The sequence below is a fragment of the Onychostoma macrolepis genome, chromosome 24 (assembly GCF_012432095.1).
Source record: "Onychostoma macrolepis isolate SWU-2019 chromosome 24, ASM1243209v1, whole genome shotgun sequence".
In the NCBI taxonomy this organism is placed as follows: domain Eukaryota; kingdom Metazoa; phylum Chordata; class Actinopteri; order Cypriniformes; family Cyprinidae; genus Onychostoma; species Onychostoma macrolepis.
In genome coordinates, this window is record NC_081178.1 from 13,897,876 (window position 1) to 13,922,751 (window position 24,876).

The 24,876-nt window shown below is 39.3% G+C and overlaps 1 protein-coding gene across 3 annotated transcripts in view; it reads left to right on the top strand.

The window, feature by feature from the left end:
- cntnap2a (contactin associated protein 2a) overlaps window positions 1–24,876 on the top strand; it is a 378,859-nt gene that overhangs the window by 281,815 nt on the left and 72,168 nt on the right. For all 3 annotated transcript variants that reach the window (XM_058765454.1, XM_058765455.1, XM_058765456.1), the window contains exon 15: window positions 1,193–1,320. In XM_058765454.1, coding sequence (XP_058621437.1) covers window positions 1,193–1,320 — 128 coding nt within the window. The remainder of the gene's footprint in view (window positions 1–1,192; window positions 1,321–24,876) is intronic.

Here is a 24,876-nt window from a genome sequence, read left to right on the forward strand (position 1 = left end):
AGCATGTCAAATTGATCACTTAAAAGGGTCTGTGAGAGTTAGATTGCAGCCTTATTTTGGATTTCACTGCGCTCCTTTTCCATTGTTTTTCTTTGTAAACATGCTCTAGACAAATGTTTTTGACCAATGTGGTTTTGTTTGCGGCATCTCTGACATGACACAGTGGTTCAACAGCCCTGCAAAAACACATTCTGTGTGAATGGCCCCCTTAGAAGGCAGCTCACTTGGTTTTGGAACAGCTATAGACTATTAGATATTTGCAAGCATTGGCGCTCCACAGGAAGTGTATTGGACGGATTGGTGGAAAGTAATAACCAAACAGACTTTATGTGCCCCTGGGTAACTCTGTGTTTGTTTGTATAATGTACATTGTGTTTGTTTGCACAAGTTTCATTATGCTAAGAGCTTGGAAATGATCTTTTAATACTATATTCTTAAGGTAAACATAGCCTCAGTCGGTGAGTTTTATCTTATTAGCATATTAGCATTTGTATTTTCATGATGGATTTCCTCATCATCTTCTTGTTTTGGATACATTTTGTGAATATTTATACAGCTAGACTGTTGGAACGAGAGAATTTTGCTGCTTCTGTTGCTGGTTTAGCTGAACACACAGTAATATGTGTTAATGGCCCATGCACAGATGGACAGCGGGTTATTGCGATGCACTTGCCACTTGTCATAAACCCCAAGCAAACTGAACCACCATGCATAATGGATACAAATTAGGACATTGGATTTCAAAGCAGCAAGTTTCATTCCCAACCACATTGTTGATGGTGTTTTTTTCCTCTACAGGTTTGCGGTACATAATTGTTTTTTAAATGGCTTTTGCAGTTGCATTGGCACCATGATAGATGGTGGCATTAAAATAATGCACACATAGTGCATGTGTACCTGTGAGGTTTATGTACGTGTGCGTTCACTAATATTTATTAATTTCTCAAAATACGTGGAGTGAGTATTTCCACTGATTAAACAAATTGTATTGCTGTAATTAAACAGCTAGTCATCAGTGTCAAAGGGCTGCTTTTGAGAGAAAACAAACATTTTGCGTAATAAAGCTTTAATGACTTCATTAGCTCTTGTCAACAAGGAGAGTTAAGATTCTTAAGGTTTAATACTATGATAAAGAAAAAAAAAATTTGAATTTTTTTTTCTCACAATGTATTCTGAATGTATTGTTTGGTAGGAGGGACGATTCCGGGCTTCTGGTTTATAAAGACCACTTACCGGTCAGCCAAGTGGCTGTCGGGGACACAAATCGACCCGGCTCGGAGGCCAAGCTGACCGTGGGATCTCTCCGTTGCTATGGAGACCGTGAGTCTATTTCTTTCTCCTTAAATAATATCTAGCTTTGGCTCACAAGAATACAGCATGTGGATTAATAAACGAATAACTGCACATAGACAACTAATTATGTGGTTTTAATTCTTTATTAAATTATGTAAACAGTTAAGTGTTGTTTGTTTATTATTATGAGCAGGCACTGTTGTTTTCTGTCCTTTGCAATATGTGAAAGCAGCTTTCTTCGTCTGGTTGTTACTGTGTACAAGGCTATGAATCTTTGATGTCTTCACATGGTGGCCTTGCAACTAAAAACTTTCCGCTCTTGAAATATGTTCTAATAATCTGGGATTTGTTTTAATGGTATCTTCTTTAAATAGACGTTTAGCATTTTTCAAGGTCAGCCCACTGTCTGCAGCATTCTGAAAGAGGATATACGGGCACAGATGTCTCCAGCGTAACTGTCCCGAAGCTATGATCGCCAATCAAAGCTTTACAATCATCATTTCATCCCATAGAGGCCCCCTGCCACTCATTTTTAAAAATTGGTGTCAACAGCCAGCTTGCCATATCTTCATAAAAGTGATCAGTTTTTTTTCACTCTGAGCAATTGTGAGGTAGACTTTTTTTGTGAGTCAGATGTAATTATAAATGCCCAAGTTTCACCAGAGCGAAACAGAGAACCCAAGGGTAAAATAAAGAGTCATCCCCCACCATCATCACCATGTGAAATGATGCATTTTTATGCCTCATTATTCCTGTTAATTGCATCTGGCTTATTACTTAGATCAGGTGCATTCGATTACACTCACCTGTTAGACAAGAACGTCAACTGCTGTTTTTTCCTCCTTTTTTTCCAATTGTTCCCACACACCTGTGACTGGAAGCTGTTTGTCCTATTATTCTAATACTATGTTTCCATCGGGTTCTTCCAACTACTGGACATATAGACATAGTTGGATATATAAGCCATTAAAATACATGTGCAGAGATTGTCAGTACATCTAAAATTTGTCTGCTTAGCCTGAGCAAACTGGAATTATTGAGATCACTTTTGTACCCTTGATCGAGGCATTTATGCCCAAATGACATCAGGAGAGCAGTGCCGGTAAAAAGGGTACTGCAAATAATCAGATGAAATTCTCTGTTAATAACAGTTTTCCCCTTGTCTTTTATTTCAGTTGCACAGTTATCTGTGCCAATCAATCAGCAGCCGCAAACTGCATGGGGCCACTTAGAAAATACTGCACCTCCTGGTCTGGAAACATAATCATTGCTCATCAGGGGGTCCCACGAATCAGGACTGAGTCTGCTATTATTTATTCATTTCTTCATATATTCAGGGCTTTGGTAGGAAGGGAGCAGAGCAGTAGTGCATTAATGCAGAAAGCCAGCCTCACTATGGTAATGCTGCATATAAATGTTGCTCTTAGCCACCTGCATGTGCACAAGAAGAAAGTTATAGGCCTCTGGACAGTCTGCACCTCACCCATGAGGCCCCTCTGGGCTTGCGTTTATGCTGCACAACGTAATGGTTGTCTCACCGCTGTTGGGTTTCTGCTCAAGTCTGCAAATGCCTTCTAGCATGGGTCCTGCAATCCCCTAAAGACTTGTTTATTTTTGCACTCATTATTTATTTACTGCGAAGTCTCAAAATTAGGTAATTGGATGCACAGACTGAATGCCAATGTGGTTAGGAGCCTTAATGTGAAAATAATATGAGAAACCACTGCTGCTTTATAGCAGTCCAGTTTTGTTAGGTTCAGAAATCAAACTTGAGATAATTTCAGATACACTTTTCCACTAAAAATCTTTGCTTGCTCCTAATGGACTCCTGTATATGTCTATATATTGTTGAATATTTGAAGAGTCCTGTATGGATACAAACCATATCCACATTTCTTGCAAGCAGTTCTATAAGATTCATAAGATTCAATAACATTATACTAAAGTGTTTGTATACAGCATTTTACTACAAAATTGGTCCATGCTCATAATGGCTGACATAGGAAAATTGGGCATAGGAAAATCTAACGAAATCAGTCTCATGATTTTTCGTGGCACTGTGCCGAAACTATTCAAGTGCCCTCAGGTCAAGCTTGGTACAACACACTCCGATTTTGGTCAGAATCCACTAGAGGGTTGCGAAAAAATTGCGTTGTGAATTGCATCACATTCACTAACACGCTTTATGAGAATAGTTTGGGCTATCGGAAATCTCTTGATAACTTTTTACCAGCATTTTCTTTGGTGAAAATGAGACAAACCATCTGATAAATTTTGCTTCCAGACCTTACACTTCAAAAGATATTAGCTGAAATATGAGTGCAGATTTGGCTTGTTGGTGGTGCTAGAGAGTTTGAGATAGCGACTCCAAATGTGCTATGGTTAATATTGAGACTGTCCTCTATCTGTTTGCCAAATTTCATCACTTTCCCACAAGCGGCTCTATGGGCTTCTGTAGACTTCCAGAGCAGAAGAAGAAGATGGATACAATAAGTGCCTAAGTTCTTGGCACCTAATTACTGTTTTTACTGTATTTTTTGACCAAATAAATGCAGTGTTGATGAGCATAAGAGGCTTTTTTTTTTTCGTTTGTGTACTTGCTTAGATGCTGTTTTCTCAAGAGAAGCCTTGGATTCAGTGAGTAGTTTAGTTTGTGCCCTCAAAACTTCAAAAAAAAGGAAGATGGGTTTCTCATTTACTCAAATCAATTAATCTCCGTTGCTGTGCCACGGTGTAGGACATACGCCATCATCTTCAGGCAGGTTGCATAATTAATACTCATTAATATCCGAGAGAAGGAATAAAGATAACAAACAAAATGATGATTTAATGATGCATCTTGCCTGGCTATGATGTACTGTGACTTCAGACCACTGGCTGCTTTGCAAATTAATTGAGATAAATAACCTGTCAGTAATAAAGGAATATGATACCCCCGCCTAACGAAGCAGTTGCTAGAAATTATAAATTAGTGTGCAACGCGCAATGTGACGGCAATTCCGTGATATGTGAAAAATATCGCATACGTCTCATTACAATGCATTAGACATTTTACATCCGAGTAGTTTTCCTGTTTGATTGATAAGACTTATGTTCAGAATAGAATTATGTGACTCATGAATAACTACAAGACATTTCATGGCTAAGTGAGCATCATCACTGATAGGAAGTTCCATCTTCATTGCAAAAATGTTGTATTAGCTGCAGTTAAAACCTAAATTTGGGGTCAGGCTGGAGTCCTATACTTTGGTCACGCTCCAACTGTGGCCAAATTGGATGATATTTGCATGGTCACAGTTTAAAATTAGAGTTTAACACCGTGTAACTGGGGCCATAGTCTATGAGTGGTTTTAATGATTAAGTCATTCAATTTAAAAATGATCAAAATTATGAATTGATGCTCTGAATAACTTGAGTTTGACTCAGTTTATCTTTCCAAAATGTCCTGTTATATCCTGCAAGCATACGGTTAAGATCCCTGACATTTTTCGACATATTGTCTGGGTGCAGTTATGGAAAATGGCTTAATTATGGGATAGAAATACTTACCGGGGAAAGAAATCATTTGAACTGTTATGTCCCTCAATTCCCAGCTCCCTGTGCCCAAAATACCATGAAATAAGCTGAAATCACAAACTCTCACTTTGCTAGCTTAGTATTTAACCAGAGATGATGCAAACAGGAGAGCTGCAGGTATACGATTCATCAAAAATAGCATTGATTGCGACTAGATCGACCAGTAAATTATCACCAGCAATGAGGATGTTCAGTGTTGCTTAGTTACTGAATCACTGGGCTGTGGTGATGCTCTCTGTGCGGTTTCACATGCGTTCGTGATTGGTTTGCACCTGGAGACTAATGAAGGACTAATTCTGGATGTGATGTGTGTCGTATGGCCAAATTGCCAGAAAGTATCCTCACCTGATTGCATTAGATCAGTTGAAGCCAGGAAGTAGCATTTCACCTCTGCGTTCAGTCTTTTCTGAGGTGATGTCACGTTTACAATGCTTGTGAAATCTATTAATATCACCCTGAGCCTCAGGTCTGTTAGACACTGAAAGTGAATTACATGTATAATAAAAGGCCCTTTTGTCTCCAGCTGAAAGGAAACCTGCTGTTTGTGTCATTATCAGGAAGTATACGCAAATGAAATCTGCACGTAGCAGGTGAGCATGTCTTTATTGTGCATCAGCCTGAATTACCTTTACTTAATATCACAATGAAGACTGTTGTTGTGCTGGTTTTGTACAGTAGGCAAGAGAGACAGGGGTTAGTTGTCACATTTTATTCCAGTGAATATTTCTCAGATAAGTTTATTTTCAAAAGGCAGGTTCTTTTTTAGGTTCTCTTTCATATTTCCACCACTAATGTCCAGAAAAAAACACATTTATTTTATTTGATTTTAAGAAATAATACTTTGCACCAAAGATGCATTAAATTTATTAAAAGTTACATTGATTTTTACATTGTTGCTATTTCAAATAAATGCTGCTCTTTGGAACTTTTATAATCCAGAATGTATAAAAAAGATTATTGTGAAATATTAATACAATTTAAAATAATTGTTTTCTATTTTAATATATTTTAAAATGTTATTCCTTTGATGGAAATCTGAATGGCAGCCTTGAGACTGACAGCATATGAGACTTTTCAAAATATGTTATTGGCATTTTATAGGCTTTTCAACTAAATTTAAAGAGAAAAATTATTATGAAATACAAAATAATTCCTAAAAGAGCTCACATGTAAATAGTAAAATGGAAAATATCTAACTATTTTCTGGCCAACTGTAATTCCATTAATAAACTGTATTAGATATGAAAGACAAAAAAAAAAAAATGTGACCCAGACCTTGAGAAGTACTGTCTCTCCTTCAGTATGTATAGTGCCCTCCTCCACTAATATTGGCACCCTTGATAAATATGAGCAAAGGCAGCTGTGAAAATAAATCTGCATTGTTTATCCTTTTTATCTTTCATTCAAAAAATTCACAAAATTCCAACCTATCATTGATGTAAAACAATTGAAAGTCTGGGGAAAATCTCATTGTGAAATAAATGCTTTCTCTAGTTCATGTTGGCCACAATTATTAGCACCCAATTATTGCAACGTCCTTTTTCCAGGGTAACAGCTCTGAGTTTTCTCCTATAATGCCTGAAGAATTTGGAGAAAACCTGATAAGAGATCAGAGACCATTTTCTTCATACAGAATCTCTCCAGATCCTTCAGATTCACAGCTCCATGTTAGTATTTCTTCTCTTCAGTTCACCCCACTCATTTTCTGTAGGGTTCAGGTCAGAGGACAGGGACAGCAATGGTAAAAGATTCATTTTGTGCTTAGTGACCCCCGTCCAGTTATTGTACGATTTCACCGTTATATTGAGAAGGAAGTCATTCTCAAGTGGGCGAGGACCATGAAGGAGATTATATACAAGGAGTCAAATTCTATGAAGACTTCTGCGCTTCAGTGGCTAAAAAGAGAGCCTCGTTCAACAACGTCAAAGGCCTGTTATACACGCTTGGTGTTTGTTTTGGCATGATTTACCCGGCTAGACTGCGTGTGTCGGTTCGGAGCACTATTTCGACTCTCCCGAGGCTACAGAACGGTTCTACCATCAAAACTTTCCTGAATAACTTACTGGACAATGACAGATAGGTATTTCAGAGACTATTTATTCACTTATTTTTTTCCCCCAAGAGTAATGAGGGACAAAGCCACTTGGACTTCTGAGTTTTCTTTCTTTTTTTTTTTTTTTTCTTTTTTTTTTTGGAACTCGTTGATATCTGATGGACTTTTTATTATTATTACTATTATTTTTAGTATCCTTGCTTTCCTCTTTCTTGCCGGACTTACAGTTATTGTTGTCATTTTGTCATTTTGCACAGCATCCAAAGTTTTATTTTGTCTTTTGTAGCAATATGTTTTTCATGGTGTTAAGTTCTTTAAGTTTGTTGCAGCCAACTACACTACGTAATCGGTTGTGATAAAAGTTTTTCTGGCCACTCGCCATGTTTAGATGGATGAGTATCAGAAACTTGTCTTTTTTCATTTCATTTGTGTTTTTGTTCTCTGCGTTCAGGGTATGTTCATGGGTTGTGTTCAAAGGAGGACTTGTTTTGTTTATCTGGTTTATGATTTCATATTCTATTTGTGTTTTGTCTTTTTACTATTTCTTTTTGCTATTGCTATTTCACCATTTTTTTTTCTTCTTTTTTGAAAAGGTTTTATGGATAAGCCCACTGTTAATTTTAAGGGGGGAGTTGATCACTCCATTAGAATTGTTACATGGAATGTTCGTGGGTTGGGTGGTCAAATTAAACATTCTAAAGTTTTTTCCCACCTTAAGATTCTTTCTTCTGATATTGTATTTCTCCAGGAGACACATTTGCGTATAAGTGACCATACTAGACTACGTAAACCATGGGTTGGACAGGTGTATCATTCCAGTTTTAATAGCAGGTCAAGAGGTACAGCTATCTTGATACATAAGAGAGTAATGTTTCTCATGGAGCAAGTAATCTCTGATCCCGAAGGATGCTTTGTTATTGTTAGTGGAGTTCTTTTTCAAAAATCAGTAATTTTAGTTAAAGTCTATGCTCCGAACTGGGATAATCCTAATTTTATGTCCAAGCTTTTTTCAAAGATTCCAAATCTTGAAACTCATCATCTTATTTTTGGGGGGGACCTTAATTGTGTCGTTGATAACAATCTTGATAAATCTGTGCCCAAATCTTCTACGTCTTCCGCTATGTCCAGGTCTTTAGATTCACTGATGAATCTAATAGGCTGTGTGGACCCCTGGTGCTTCTTCCATCCATCTGATAAGGTATTCTCTTTCTTTTCTAGTGTATGCCATGTTTACTCACGCATCGATTACTTCTTTCTTGACAAGGCCCTATTATCTTCTGTAATTTCCTCTGATTACTCAGCCATCGTTATTCCTGATCATGCCCCACATATGTTAGACATCGCCTTTTTGCCTGCCTTTAAGAGCCGGTTTTCTTGGAAATTTGACACAGGGCTTCTAGCTAGAAATGATTTCTGCGAATTTTTATCTAAAAATATAGATTTTTTTCATTAAGACTAACAAAACAGACACCATTTCTGCGTCACTATTATGGGAAACGTTTAAAGCCTTCATTCGCGGCAAGATCATTTCTTATACCGCCCATTTATTTAAGATGAGAAAATCACAGCAGCAAGAGCTTATCCATTCAATTATAGAAGTGGACAGTCTGTATTCTTGTAAGCCCAGTCCCGAACTTAAACTGAGACGTTTAAAGTTACAAACTGAATTTGATTTGCTTTCAACAAACAAAGCAGAATATTTCCTTAAAAGAACCAAAGCCACCTACTATGAACATGGGGATAGGGCAGGTCGCCTTCTTGCTTCCCAGTTCAAACACCAGTCTGCATCTCGCTACATAATACACATTTTTGATAATTCTTCAAACAAGCTGGTGTAAGATCTTCAAACAATGCAGATATTCATAGCCGCCTTTGCTCATATTTATCAAGGGTGCCAATATTAGTGTAGGGCACTGTATATGATATCTATAAAATAATAAATTGCTGAGATGCATTGCTTCTGACAACCGGTCCCATCTTCTCTATTTATTTTGTTACAATTAGACTAATTATGACTCAGATCAGCAGTCCTGCTTTTTAAATTAATGTGATATTTACTTTCCTATTTTCCTCATTTTTTTTATTTTTTTTCAATCATCCTATTTATTTTGCATTTAGAATGAAAAATGATTTCCATTATATGCCTGGTTTGTAGACTGTGAATGTTCCCTGCTAGATGAAAAGAACTCATCTGTGCCATAAAATTTTAAAGCATCTCTTCAGAGCTGTTGACACAGAAAAGTTTTAGTAGGTGCTTGCTAACAACTCAGACGTACACCTGACATTTGACATCATCTTTTGCGATAACAAATGACAGCTTCGCAATTTATGAGAAAAAGTTCATCTCATTCATAAGTTGTAATCAGCAGGGGTTCATCTCCTGTTTAGAAAATAGAAAAGAAAAGAAAATACTTATGTTCTTTGGGCTTGTTTCTCTAGCACTGCCAAAGTTTGCCAATCAAACCGCAAAGTTCATGGAGTTTTTTGCGGTTGTGTGCAAACCATTTTTATTCACATTAATGAGCTCACGGGGAAATTTAGATTACAACTGGTTGCTCTCCGCCTGCCTTAGACCCAGACAAAGGTTAACTATCATAGTTAATGAGACCAGTGGAAAAATCTGACACTGTTCTGCTCAATTCATCACCATGCCACGAGTAAACACTTTTTAGGAAAGTGCACTTGTTCACTTGCTTTGGTCCGGACCAAATGCAATGTTGAATGTTTTTTGTTTGGTGCGGTGCGGTGCGGTGAAACCGCAAAGTTCATGGAGTTTTTTGCGGTTGTGTGCACCTCTTCAGCTGGGTCTCGGTACAGTTGTTTGGTCCGCACCCGAGTGCGATTGTTGTAATTCACACCAAGGGGGGAAACGAACTTGAAGGTGTGAATACACCCTTCATGACCTCTGATCCAGCCGTCTATTGTAAAGGTGCCATCTGGGGACTGGCAGCAACACATATCTTGTCAAATAATAGATGAGCAGCAAAATTAATTCTGGGGTTTAGCTGGATTTGAACGTTGCACGTTCTGCTTCTGAGATTATACCTCACTGAGTCTTATAAGGGCTTTAAAGTGTTTCAAATCTTGATTTTCATGCAGCTCAGTCAGACATGATTCATTTGTAATCAAAATATGACATTTATGATTTCACAAACTCTCCAGACTTGTCCAGCTATGTTCTCAAAAATCAAAAATATCAGAAACAGGCATGTTTTAGCTTGCACAAATCTTCAGATTCTAACTTTCTGTCTATGTGAGAACTTTCTCTAGCACCTCACCAGCTGGGTTGGAAAGAGTAGAATTTTTCCAGACCAAAATGACCTCACACGTCCCAGGATCCTGTCAAAAGGGCATCATTGGATGCTGTTGAAAACCTCTTCACAGAAACACATGGCACCATTCGCACCTGCAAAACACATTCTTCCCTTCGCTCACTTCACTGCTGGGTCAGTCCTCAGGGTGAAGCTGTGATTTGGGCTCACTGTGGAGAGCTTGCTTTGATGGGAAAGACTTCAGATTTTGCTGCATTTACAGTGCAGCAGTACCAGCTGACAGACCAGAGCCTTGTGCTGCTGTCTTGTTGGTGGCATTATACACCAGACACTAAATAGCCTCCGGTTGTTTTACCATTTTTTGATGGCTGTTAAAGATGGTACATTTTTTCCTTCTCCTCTTCCCCTGGCTGCTAAATTATAATGAGGAGACATAGTAGTTTGCAGAGTCCAAAATAAACTTTTAGCCATATCATTTTTACCTGTCATAAATATTTCTCTCTGGCCATAAAACCGTGCTTGTGTGTGCGTGTGTGTAATGTTTTTGAAGTCTCTTATGCTCACTAAAGCTGCATTTTTTATTAAAATTGCAAAAGTAAAATAGTAAAGTAAAATATCAAATATTACTCAAATTTCTGTCATATTTGAATATATTTTTAAATGTGATGCAAAGCTGAATTTTTAGCATCATTGCACCAGTCTTCAGTGTCACATGATCCTTTAGAAATCATTCTAATATGCTGATTTGCTGCTCAAGAAACATTATTATTATTATCAATGTTGAAAACAATTGTGCTGCTTAATATTTTCAGTGGAACTCTTTTTTTTTTCAGGCTCTGGAATAGTCTTTTATCTGAGATTTTATCTTAATTATGTTTTATTCTCATTATGTCTTATTTCTTTCTTTCTTTCTTTCTTTAGTTTTATATACTTTGTAAAGCACAGTGGTCAACTCCTGTTGTGTTTATTTGTGCTATAGAAATTTCATTTAATTTAAGTTAATTACATTTTTTAACATTATATTGTTATTGAAAACCTGGAAAATATCACTGAATTTTAAAATTGAACCTATAGAAATTATTGAAAAGTTATTTTTATGGTTAACTATTAATTATTATTTTATTTTAAAATAAAATGTATATTGTGGATATAATAATTTTTATAGATAGTTTTATTCACTCACCAAAGCCAGTTTTTACTCACATTTGGCACTTGGTGCTATTGTAAGTCTTAATTTTGGACCCTGGAATTTGTATCTTAAGCTGTTGTTGGTGTGAAATGTGTTTTAATAATGTTGCTGCCAATGCAGGCCCCAGTCAGAAGCTTAGATTTGGTCTCTTTTTGAGTTAAAGGCATTTGATTTTGTGAACAAACTAGAAAAACTATGATCTCAACACAGGAACATCATGGAGACTGGCAGCACCCAGAGTCAATAACAGGCCTGCTTACTGATCTGTCTGTCAAATGTCAGAGCATCAGCACCCTGTAATTCAGTACAACTGATTCTAATGCGTCCTGACCGCCAGGATATGACCTGAGATTGGAACATCTGTAAGGTCTGAGCATTTATTCTACATGGAAATCCAGTGTTTGTCCCTTTGTGAGTGTAATGTTCAGTTCCTGTAAATGCAGTGTTGTGTTGATGGCTTCAGGTGTGGAGTTCAGCAGCACAGGTGCCATGGTTTTGTGCGTAAGTACAGGGACGTGTCCAGAAATCCAAAAACTGTAAACTGTGATTGGTCGTTTCCCAAGTCAGTGGTGGAACTTGCCTGATTTAGCATCCTTGGAGCGAGTAAAACTGGAGCGAGTAGCAGTGTAAAGAAATGGAAGTTGGGTCACAATTTTGTTGATTTGCTTGGTCGCATGAGCCTCTGCTTATCCACTAAATAAGTTTTTATTAGATTATTTAAAAAAAATATATATATTACATGTATTATTTATTATTTAAAAAGAAGAAGAAAAGAAGGTAATAAATGAATGGCAATTTAATGCTAGTAAACATACTAAATTGATAATATATAAACACTGTAAAATGTTGTACAGTAGAGTGAAAATTTATTTTCAGAAGAAAATACCAGTACTCGCATTTCTTAAATATATCTAAAATGTGATTTAAAAACAAAATACTCTTTACAATATATGCGAATACAATATTTTATTATGCGTTATTCTTATGTGCTTTGCGTATTAATGTTAATGTTAATAGATAATTTACATTGTCCAACTATAAAAACTCCTTAATAATAGTAATAATAATAATTATCATTGTTCATTTAAATGATATTCATCTACAGAAATTCCCTAACAGTAATAATAATCATAATAATTGTTAATTTATATGATAATCAACTATAGAAATTACAGAACAGTAATAATAATAATAATAATCTGTCACTTCAGAAATCATTCTAATATGCTGATTTAGTGCTCAAGAAACATTTCTTTTTATTATCAATGTCTCAAAATATTAACATCTTTTAAAAAAATATTATGTAAATCTTTGATTGTGCTGAAGACTTGATTTGATTTGATTTGATCAGTCACATCAGTATAACATCAAACATTCATTTGTACCATTTAACTTTATTATGGAACACTTCCTAATAACAGGGTTCAAATTGTATTCCAAAACCTGGAAAAAATTAGATATGTTTAAAATTGTGATTTCCAGATCTAAAATACATATTAAAGTATGAAAATATCTTCCATTATTATTATATTTATTAAAAATATTTTTAATCTTTATTATCATCATCATCATCAGGGATTGTGGGTTATGCTTCTTACTACCGTGAGACTGCCTTCCATATGTGCCATTGTAAAAATTTGAAAAAGTCTGGACGCATTACTGCTCTGCTGTTGTTTGCAAGTGTAGCTCATTCGGCTGGTATACTGTAGTAGGGCTGTCTACTCCATTTGCCTGTTAAGACAGGGAGACAGAAAGTGAGGAGGTTGGCTTTAAAGAAAGAGCAAGTGCTCAGTAAATGTCAAATATAAAGCGTGTGTGACGAAGACTGGCCTTTGTGTTTGGTCTCAATGGAGCCTACTGTTTAATAGAGGCCTGAGAGAGCTTGTGATCATCCAGCCGGCACAGGAGTGGTCTAATGTGTGCCCACTCACCACTGTGGCATCAACATGGCTGCAATTATGAAAGCGGATTGAATCAAACACTGGTGTGTGTTTTGCTTTACCCCGTGCTGAGCGTTTGGCTTTACTGTCATGAGTGCTCATGCTCAGATGCAGAAGCGAAAATGGAAACACTGAGTCAAATGAACTCTCATCACAGCTGCAGTTCAAATGTCTTGTTCAATAAGATGGAAATGTAATTGTGTTGCAGATGCATGAATGCCACTGATGATGATGTGGTGCAATAACCTTAACACATAGATAGACATTCAGACAACATTGAAAGTATCAGATACAAAATCTAATTTAAACAATTATTTCTTTCTTCTGCAGAATGCAAAAGAAGATTTTTTTTTTTTAAATGTTCATGCAATGAAAGTTAATGGCGTTCCAGTGCATTAATTTGCATTGTGCTGATGACAAGAAATTTTAAAAATTAAAAATAAATCAAATCTAAATATCTTCTATGTTCCACAGAAGAAATAAATTTATGCAGATGATTTGAAAATCTGGATATGATTATTATTGGATTCAGTCCAATTCACCAAAAATTGCACTATTAAAAAAAACTTTTAAAAAGTTAACCTTTAACATTAATGCTTTTCAAAGTACAAAAAAAGTAATTATGAAATCTAGTGCTGTCAAATGAATAATGATTAATGGCATCCAAAAAAAGTTTTTGTTTACATAATATCTGTATGTGTACTGTGTTTATAAATATACACACATACAGTATATATTTTGAAAATATTTACATGTATATACATTTATATATGTATATTATATTTTATATATAAATATATTTAATATATAAACAACATGTTTTTCTTAAATATATACATGCATGTGTTTGTATTTATATATACATAATAAATATACACAGTACACACTATATTATGTTAACAGAAACTTTCAATCACAATTAATTGTTTGACAGCACTAGAAATCACATTATTAAAAAAAAACATTGTAAAAACATATGACTTTATCAATAATACTTTTCAAAATTACAAAAAAAAAAAAGTAAATATGAAACACACTATTTTAAAAAATCTGGTAAAAACAGTAAAATTATAACATTAATATTTCTCATACATTACAATAACGTAAACATGAGAACGCATGGTTATAAACACTATTTAATGAGTATTTTTTTAAATATTTGTTTTTCACAAAATATGAATATTATAAATATATTTTTGATTTTATATAGAAATGTCATACACACATTCCACAACACCTCAAAGTGACGAAACATTTCAGGCACGTTTATGACCCTAAATGAGAAAAGTCACACAATATCAAGAAAAACAGCATTTCCGAATATGAAAACATGTTGCAGGTCAAATTGATTAATGAAAATAAAAAACAATCTATTGTTTGGTTATCGCTGATTTTTCTGAACCCTTCTTGAACACAGGATCAGCCTATCTGACTTTCCTGTGACTTTAGTTGGGCTGTACATATTTGGACCCCTTATTTCCCTCATTTGGCGGCTGTTAACACATTTCAGAGCCGTCACACTCCTGGGGTCTGTATAAGGTAAACAGCATCTGTGCTGCTGATAAATGAGCTGTCTGTCACATGTTTGCATTTTTCACCCCAATTGAACAGCACTGAGGTCTTCAGAGACCACTTGCTTCATACCTTCGTTTCTTAGAGTGAAAACCCAGAAGAATCCTGAAAATCCTTTGGAAAACAAATAAGTACTTTAAGTGGAAGATACACTTCCTAATGTTTTTTTTTTTTCTTCTTCTTCTTCTTTCAACCAGTAAGCTGCTTAAAAGAATAGCTCACCCAAAAATGAACAATTTACTCACCCTCAAGCTATCCAAGATGTAGATAAGTTTGTTTCATCATCCAAACAGGTTTAGAGAAATTAAGCATATTACTTGCTCACCAATGGATCCTCTGCAGTGAATGGGTGCCGTCAGAATGAGAGTCCAAACAGCTGATAAAAACATTATAATAATCCACAAGTGATTCACACAACTCCATTCCATCATTGAATGTCTTGGGAATCGAAAAGCAGTATGTTTGTAATAAACATTCATCATTAATATGTTTCTAACATCAAACCATTGTTTCTCTAGTGAAAAAGTTGTCTTGTCAGAATCAGGAGAGAAATATGCACAAATACAAGTGAAAACAGTTCTAATCAAATATGATGGTGGATTTTGATGTGAGAGGACAACAAAAATTATAAATTTCCCAACAGAGCAACTCATCTACATCTTGGGTGGCCTGAGGGTGAGCAATTTTTCAGCAAATAAAATTTTTGGGTGAACTATTCATTTAACCTAAAGGTGCTAAAGCTGAGATACAAACCGCTGAACCTCTGGCAAGTTACACATTGAATTAAATGTGAAAGAATAAAATAAAAAGACTGAAATAGTATTTTCTTGCAAAACATACTTTGATAATGTTAAAAAGAAAAGAAAAAAAAATTTTACAGTGCAATTTATAAGTCCCATAACCATAAAGGTGCTTTGGATATGAATTGTCAACTAAATAGTTTTAGAAAACTTGAATCAAAGTGGTGAAAACTGTATTTCTAGCTCTATCACGGCCATTCACCCTCCTGCGGTCCTTCAGCTGTTGATGGGTCACGGTCATGTTGCAGGGTGAACAATTTTCCAACTTCCACCTTCCTGGCTGAAGGCTGCAGGTTGTTTACTGTATGATGTGTCATCCATCTTCCCCTCTGTCCTGACAAACACTCCCTGTTCCTGCTGAAGAGAAAAACAAGATGCTGTTATCACTACGCTTCACTGTAAAAATGCTGCTTTTTGGAGTGTAAGATATTTTGGGCCTTCGCCTGATGTACACTTTTGCAAAACACTCCAGTTGCAGAATTTTATAGTACTTTAGCACAGCATAAATAACACTCGATGTGGTAAATAACACTCAACACTGTTGTGATATTGCTTTTGCATGCACACAAAGACCTGTGCTTTACTATAAAGGATGCAGCTGCTTCAGAATTGCTATCAGTCTGTTTGTAGGAGGCCTGATAACGCTGCACTGTGCTCCACCACTTGAAGCTATTGAAGTGATTTTATTCTCTCATTTTTTATTTTAAGTTGTTGCATCTGTCTAGTTGTAGCAGATAGTTTGCTTCAAAACCCACTTCCAAGCTGTGAACTCCTCTAGAAAGCTGCTATTTTCTGCATGTTTCACAAAATTATACACTACCTTTCAAAAATTTGGGGTCAGTAAGATGTTTTTGAAAGAAGTCTCTTATGCTCACCAATCTACATTTATTAGATCTACATTTATTAAAAATTTACAGTAAAAAAAGCAGTAATAATGTGAAATATTATTACAATTTAAAATATTTTAGCAAAGCTAAATTTTCAGCAGCTATTACATTCACAAATAATTCTAATATGCTGATTTGATGCTCAAGAAATATTACTTATGATTATCAATGTTAAAAAAAAGTTGTGCTGCTTAATATTTATGTGGAAACCTTTTTTGTGATCAGAAAAGAATATAATTTATTTGAAATATAATTTTTGTAACATTTTTAAAAGTCTTTACTATCACTTGAAAGTATCATTTGCTGAGTAAAAGTATTAAATTATGGGAAAAAATGGATATTGTTATTCTAGTATAACATTTCTATTGGGGTATCATTTTTATAGGTATATTGATATATAAATAGAAATAAAAAAACTTTTAAATAAAATATTTAATTAGTTAGAAAATGCTTTTTGCTGTTTGCTTTCTCAATAAAATATTTTTTAAATAATTCTTATATCAATATACATGTCAATAATCAATAAACACATGACTGAAAAGTTATGAAAAAAATCCAGGAAATTCACTGGTCAAAAGATTTACTGTTGGGACCTTGTAATAAAGTCAGTGGCCAACTGCAGTTTTATGATTATTATTCACTGTACATGTAAGAAACCTACATTACCAGCAACATCTGTGAATTTGGCTCTGGCCCTGGAATTGCCTCTAGTTTTATATCCACATCTGCTATTACATCCCCTTTTAAAGGCAAATCTGCTCTAAAAGCGATGACTCATGTTGGTTCCTCAAAGGAACAGTTTTCCTCTGTGCTGTCCAAAAGAACTGCTGTTATGTCCAACTTTACAAGTTTCGCTCTTTGGCGTAGGGAACATGCTACTGTAGCTGAATGAAACATTGGCAAACAGTAACGCTCAGTCAGCGAATTAATAATCAGCATGCATTTGTCATCTGAAATATACTTTGCATGTCTATACCATCCCTTACCAGTGGCTGTTGTTGAAAGTAGTAGAATCTAAAGCAGAGTCAATAGACCAAGCTTTCTTTGAATCCAGTGCTAATTTTTTCAACATTATGCATCAATGTAAATCTGTTTGAAGTGCTTCACAGCCGAACACCTCTGCTGTCATTGTCCTTGACTCTGTTAAAGCGAAATGCTCAAGGTACGTCCAAACATTCATTCACTTTTGTCACAGCTCAAGAACACTCCAAATCTTATTGAATCGGTAAAAAAAAAATCACATCTGGACATCACTCAAAACTCCTAACCGAGAAAAAAAAAAACCTAACCAGAAGTGACACGCGTGAAATTGAGATGCTTTGAAACAATCTGTGTAACATTCCATTTTGAACACAAGATTGTATTCCTTCACTGAGGAAGGACAGCGATGGCTCATCTACAGGGTGAACAGTGAAATATTTCACTGCCTTTTGCTGCCTGGCAGGAGCCATATTTAATCAGCCACATCTACCGCATTATTAGCCTGATTAAAAAATGCCCCACGTTGTTCCAAAAAACACCAGCTCCCATTTAAAATTCTGCAAATCGGCGAATAATTAAATGAGTATGCGCTGGAACATTGGGTGTTAATGGACGGAGCTTTAAGGACAGACTGAGAGTCTTACATTCAGCAAGCTTGAATAAAAGAGCTGTTCCTGTGCTGCTGTGATAAGCCCAGACCTCCCTTATGGCCGTGTGAACGTCTCAGCTTCTCCTCCTACTCCAGGCGCCACAGAAACACATTGGTGAATTATTTGCAGAACAAGTGAGTACACGGACAAATATGCATTGGGTGAAGTCTAGTAAGTTTTTTGTTTGTATAGAAAGAGAATAATGGGATCTAGGTGGCTGTGAGAAAGAAAAGGAACAGGACCTTGACTTCCCTGGCATTCAGTGCTGATGGAGGGAACATTTTTTGCGGGTACACACCAGTAGTTTTATACAGCAGTGATGCTGAATCTGCAGAAATGTAACTACTTGCAGTGTGAATTTGTGTGATATGGATACAAAGACATTCTTTTTATTGCATTGTCTTCACTGGATGCGTGCAAGGACAAACTTGTGGCTTGAGCAGTGCAGAATCACAATAAACTAGTTATTTTAATGAATCAGTCGAAGAGATGCTGAAACAGTCCAAATTAATCACTCACTATATCTGACAGTGGTTCCTATCCTTTTACTTAAAGAGATAGTTCCCCCCCAAAAAAATTATGTTATTAATTACTCACCCTCATGTCGTTCGAAACCAATAAGAGCTTCGTTCAACTTCAGAACACAAATTAAGATATTTTTGATGAAATCTGAGAATTTTCTGACCCTACATAGACATCAAGAGAACTACCACATTCAAGGCCCAGAAAGGTAGTAAGGACATCATTAAAATAGTCCATGTGACATCAGTTCTCTTTCATAGGTTCACTCAACGCTGCGTAAGCTAAGACGCTTTGGGAACGCCCTTATAGAATCACGCCAATTCATTGACTGATGGCGCGGATTAGAGGTCTGCATTCCCGCGGCATTTCTTGCGACGCGGGATTAAATTCCCGAATAAAACGCGGTTGCGGTCGGTAACTCTGGTGCAATTTGAACGGGAGCGGGCGGTCTAACAATATCCCGTTCCCGACGTCTTTTCAGAACAGCATATCTGCACTTTATCTGCATGAAACAGTGCTTCGTTTTATTTGCGAGTGTCTGTGCGCAGCATACGCATAACGATGCTCAGAGCAGGCTACCAGTGGTGAATATACGGCCCGCAGACAGAACAGGCAGGTTGTCGATGAGTGACAGAGCAGAATAAAGATGGAGCAAAGTGTGGATGCACTGTCCTTGAAGAACGCTCAACTCGGTTTTGTTTATATTTTGCTTAGCCTATAATTTTATATGACAGATGTCGAATTTATTTATTTATTTTTCTTCCGCGACACTTTTCCTAGGCTACTGTGTTTACAGCAAGATGTTAAACGAATTTAGTATTTTGACAAGACGAATAAAATTATAATAGGCCATTTTTGTACAACCTACTTTTTTTCTCTGCGACACTTGTTCCTATTGTGTTGTAAAGGTTAAACGAGTTGTATCCTGACAAGACAAATAAAAATAAGGAATACAATTTTTGTACATTTTTATTTTCTCTGTGACACTTTTTTCCCTAAAATATTAAAAGAATTTCGTGTTTTAAGACACAAAATTCGTTTAACATTTTGCTGTCAATAAAAGACTCTTGACAAGACAAATAAAATAACAAATACAATTTTGTGCAGACTACACTTTTATTTGTTAGCGTATCTGTCTTTCTTTCAGTAGAGGAAATTTAAATGTGTGATTCTGAAAACGAGATCTAAATTTAGCGGGAACGGTCGGGTCGGGAAGAAAATTATTCAAAGCGGACAGCGGGTGAACAAAAAGTAAATATATCGCGGGAGCGGGCGGGTGCGGGATATAACCTCGCGGGAGCGGGACTTAAAAAACAGTCCCGCGCAGACCTCTAGCGCGGATGCCGTCTTCGACGTTCTTACGTCGCCTCCTTATACTGGCAAATGCGCCATCTGCTCCTCAGATTTCTCTGCCTTCACAAAGCGGCCATATTAGCCCTTCTGTTGCGATTTTTCTGGCCCGATTTCGATCGTTTTTCTTGGGATTTTCTTCGTCTGCACTTCGGCGACTGCAGTAGTGGAACTGCGAAAAGTGGTTTTTCGCACGCATGCGAGGTGGTTTACGACATCTCGAAATGCAAATTCTGCAAAAACTTCCGTCTCAAAACCCTCCGCACTAGGCTCGCGGTTTTTGAGAGGGAGTCATCCGCTTTTCCCCGTCGCGCTCCGGAGGCCGCTGAGGCCCTCCGCGAATCCACGACCTGGGGCTCGGATGTGGAGCTCGAGGCGATGGAGAGTGAGCAGACGGGCTTCGCCTCTTCTCTCCCTCTCTCGCCTGAGCACGTGAGCATGAATTCTCCGGTTGAGTTCACGCATGAGTATTTATGTCCTAGCCCGGAGGCACGCAACGCCGTTTCCTTCGGCCTAGATGACGTGTTATTCACAGCAGCATCCGACTCTGAGGATTTCGGGCCTGCTTTAGCCGATGCTCTCCCGCCTAGCGGCCAGGAAGCGCGGCCTTCTGTCGTCTAAGCTTGATGAGCGGTTCCTTAGTGGCCCAAATTCTAGGCCTGAACGGAGGAAGCTACCATTTTTGCAGCAATTTGCATCACGAGATCTCCAGATCCTGGAAACAGCTAACCTGGAAACCTTACTAACACGGCAGCCGCTGACTTCACCAACCTAGTGGGTTCTGTGGAGCAGGGCTACACCGCCATTCCGGTGATCGAGGACACACTAGCCTCTCACCTTTCGCCATCTTTGGCGCCTTCATGGAAGTCCCGCCCCCTCCTTCCAACCAAACCATGTAGGACCACTTCCGCCCTTATCGGGAAGTCCTACATTGCAGCTGGTCAGGCAGGCATGGCCCTCCACACTATGGCCATCCTCCAAGCCTACCAGGCGGATGTCCTCAAAGAGGACAGTGGCGGGCTGTCTCCAGAGGCAGTCAAAGAGCTCCGAAAAGCCAAAGACCTGGCCCTGAGAGCCACTAAACACACTGTTCGTGCTGTAGGACACTCTATGGCGGGTTCGGTAGCTGCAGAGCGCCACTTATGGCTTAATCTCACGGAGATTCGTGAGAAAGAGAAAGTTTTTCTCCTTGACGCCCCCATCTCTCAAACTGGACTATTTGGGGAGGCGGTCAGCTCTGTGGTGGAGAAGTTTCAATCCGCCAAGTCTCAGTCAGTCATCCATTCATTCATTCATTCATTCATCCCCTCCGACCACGGTCTGGGGAGGGCCGACGATTGCCCCACCGGCGACCACGCAGGCGGATTGATCTGAAGTGGCCTGACAGACCTGCCGCTTCAGCTCCATCGAGTCGCTCCTGACTCTCATGTCGGGATGAGGAGAGTTCTTCCAGAATCCTCACGAGGCAGGGCCAGACCGTTCAAACGTTTCTGCCCACCTCTAACACACTCTCCTCACGCAGATCTGTCACATCCGCCCAGCAGGTTTCGGTGTGCAGCAAACGGCCATCTTCAGTCTCTTTCAGTGTGGCAGTCGGGAGAGGCATCAAGCTTTCTCCCCCTACTGCCTGTTCCTTCGTCACCCGCGGCTCACATGATAGGAGACACATTCGGTTCTCTCCCACAGCCTTCGGTCACCGTGGACTCCCTCATCCTAACCAAGGATGCCATAGGCTTTCCTTCGTGGTGGACGACATCACCCCCTCCAGACTTTCTCGACACCCCAACTAAGGTATATCTTCTAGACTACAACACTCTGCTTCCTCTATTGCATTTCTTTCACGAATGGGAGCGTCTACCAGGGGTATCGCCTTGGGTTCTCCGCACAATTCGGTCCGGCTACACGCTCCAGTTTGGCCGCAATCCTCACCTGACAGTAGTAAGCCTCAAAGGCTTCTCTGCTACAGCAAGAACTGTCCTCCCTCCTCCTCAAGGGGGCAATAGAGGAAGTCCCTCAATCGGACCTGGAACGAGGCTTTTTCAGTCTCTATTTGCTTGTGCCGAAGAGGGACGACGGTCTACGACCCATTCTGGACCTGCGTCGTCTCAACCTCTCCCTTTACAAAGGGAAGTTCAAGATGTTAACATTAAAGACTATTATGTCTCAGATTCGAGTGGGAGACTGGTTTGTCACTGTCGATCTGAAAGATGCCTGTTTTCATATTCAGGTCGTTCGGCGGCACAGGAAGTTCCTTCGGTTCGCTTTTGGAGGCAAGGCTTACCAATACAAGGTTCTTCCCTTTGGCCTGGCTTTGGCTCCGAGGAAGTTCACAAAGTGCATGGATGCTGCTCTGGCCCCTTTGAGGCTCCAGGGCATTCGTGTACTCAACTACCTGGACGATTGGCTTATCCTGGCCCACTCCAGGGAGTCAGTGAGCCGTCACAAGGATGTCATCCTATGCCACATTCGTGCTCTTGGCCTCAGAATGAACACCAAGAAGAGTGTTCTCTCCCCCTCCCAACAAACTGTGTTTTTGGGAGTGCACTTGGATTCCGTTCAAATGCAGGCCCGTCTGGCTCCTGCCCAGATTTCCGTCCTCAATACATGTTTGGCCAGTTTCAAGCTAGTCTCCGTGAGCACTTGTCGCGGGCTCTTAGGCCTCATGGCCGCAGCCTCCCCTCTGCTGCCTTTGGGGTTGCTTCACATGAGGCCGTTCCTTTGGTGGATGAAACTTTCAGGGGTCCACTCCACAGGACCTGCCACTCGCCTAGTATGGGTGTCACACAGTTGTCTTCGCACCCTTTTAATATGGCGGGATCCCCTTTTTCTCCAGAGTGGAGTCAGAATGGACGCGATTTACCGTCATCAGATTGTCACGACGGACACATCCCTGACAGGCTGGGGTGCAGTCTTCGAGGGCAGACCGGCGTGCGGAGTTTGGGCAGGAGAGTTCCTCTCATGGCACATAAACTGCCTGGAGTTGAGAGCTGTCTTCCTGGCATTGATTCACTTTCTCCCCTCACTCAGGGGGTGTCATGTGATTGTCAGGATGGACAACATGGTGGTAGTGTCCCATATAAATCGCCAAGGGGGTTCACGGTCGCGCACCCTGAACAGGCATGCATGCCGTCTCCTCCTTTGGGCTCAGGACAAGTTCCTCTCCTTGAGAGCGGTTCACGTCCTGGGAGTATTGAACCTCGCAGCTGACTTTCTGTCGAGACAGAAGCTCAGGTCGGGGGAGTGGATGTTGAACCGCCAAACGGTAGCCCAGATTTGGAATGTGTTCGGCAAAGCGGAAGTGGACCTCTTTGCGTCGCAGGAGTCATCCCAATGCCCACTTTGGTTCTCCCTGAGTTCCCTGGCACCTCTGGGCATAGATGCGTTCGCTCACCCTTGGCCGGACATGAGGCTGTACGCGTTTCCGCCCGTCAAGCTGATTCCGGCAGTTCTGTGCAGGGTCAAGGAGAGCGGTGTCCGTCTCCTTCTCGTAGCCCTGTTCTGGCCATCCCAGAGCATCAGTGCTAGAGTTCCTGCAAGAGAAACTTGCGGCAGGGGCAGCTGCTACCACCTTAAGGGTTTATGTTGCGGCCATCGCCTCTCGAAGAGAGCTGGATGAGATTCCCCTGGGGAGACATCGGTTGGTCTCTGCGTTTATGCGTGGTGTCCGGCGTCTGAGACCAGTACGCCCCATTGGAGTTCCTTCTTGGGACTTATCAGTCGTCCTTGAGGGTCTAATGGTAGCCCCATTTGAGCCCTTAGAGTCAGCTCCAGAACGGATTCTGACTCTCAAGGTTACTCTTTTGTTGGCGCTTACGTCTTTGAAAAGAGTTGGGGACTTGCAAGCTCTCTCTGTAAGCGAGATGTGTATGAACTTCGCCCCGGGTCTGGTCAAGGTGACTTTACGGCCTAGACCTGGCTATGTTCCCAAGGTTTTATCCGCATCGTTTCGCTCTCAGGTGGTCACACTTCACTCTTTCCAATCTTCCTCCTTTTTCTTCAGGCGAGGATGAAAGGCTTCACTTGCTCTGTCCTGTCCGAGCTTTGAAGATCTATGTGGACCGCTCAGCCATTGGAGGAAATCTCCTCAGTTGTTGGTATGTTTCGGTGCTGGCTGCCATGGGCTTGCCACATCGAAGCATAGAATTTCTCACTGGGTGAGGGACGCTATTTTGCTGGCATTTGAGGTGCGTGGTCTTTCTTCACCTCTCAGCGTTCGGGTGCATTCTACTAGGAGCGTGGCTTCCTCTCAAGCTCTTTTTAGAGGGGTTCCCCTAGAGGATATTTGTGTAGCGGCAGGATGGTCCTCTCCGCACACTTTTATCAGGTTCTATAACTTGGATCTTGACACGGCTCCGGGTTCCCAGGTTTTATCTGCTTGAGCCAGCCGTGTATGCTGTCTGGTTCGTAAACGGCCAGATAGGGCAGCGTTTTTAGCTTGGCGTGTTTGGTATATCGTTCCCAAAGCGTCTTAGCTTACGCAGCGTTGAGTGAACCTATGAAAGAGAACGTCTCGGGTTACTCGCGTAACCCATGTTCTCTGAATAGGGAACGAGACGCTGCATTTGCTGCCAAGCTCATCACGCTGCTGACTAACTGGTTATAATTAATAATAAATATTTAGATTAGATCTTAGAATTAACTGTAGCAGAACAATACAATTATTTGATCTGTCCGTCCACCGAGCAGACAATATAATTATTTATCAATTCTAGGAAGATTATTCTCCTGGCCAAGGAACAATAGCCTTCCTACTTATACAGTGCTAGCAGTAGTTTAGCATGTAGCGAGGAG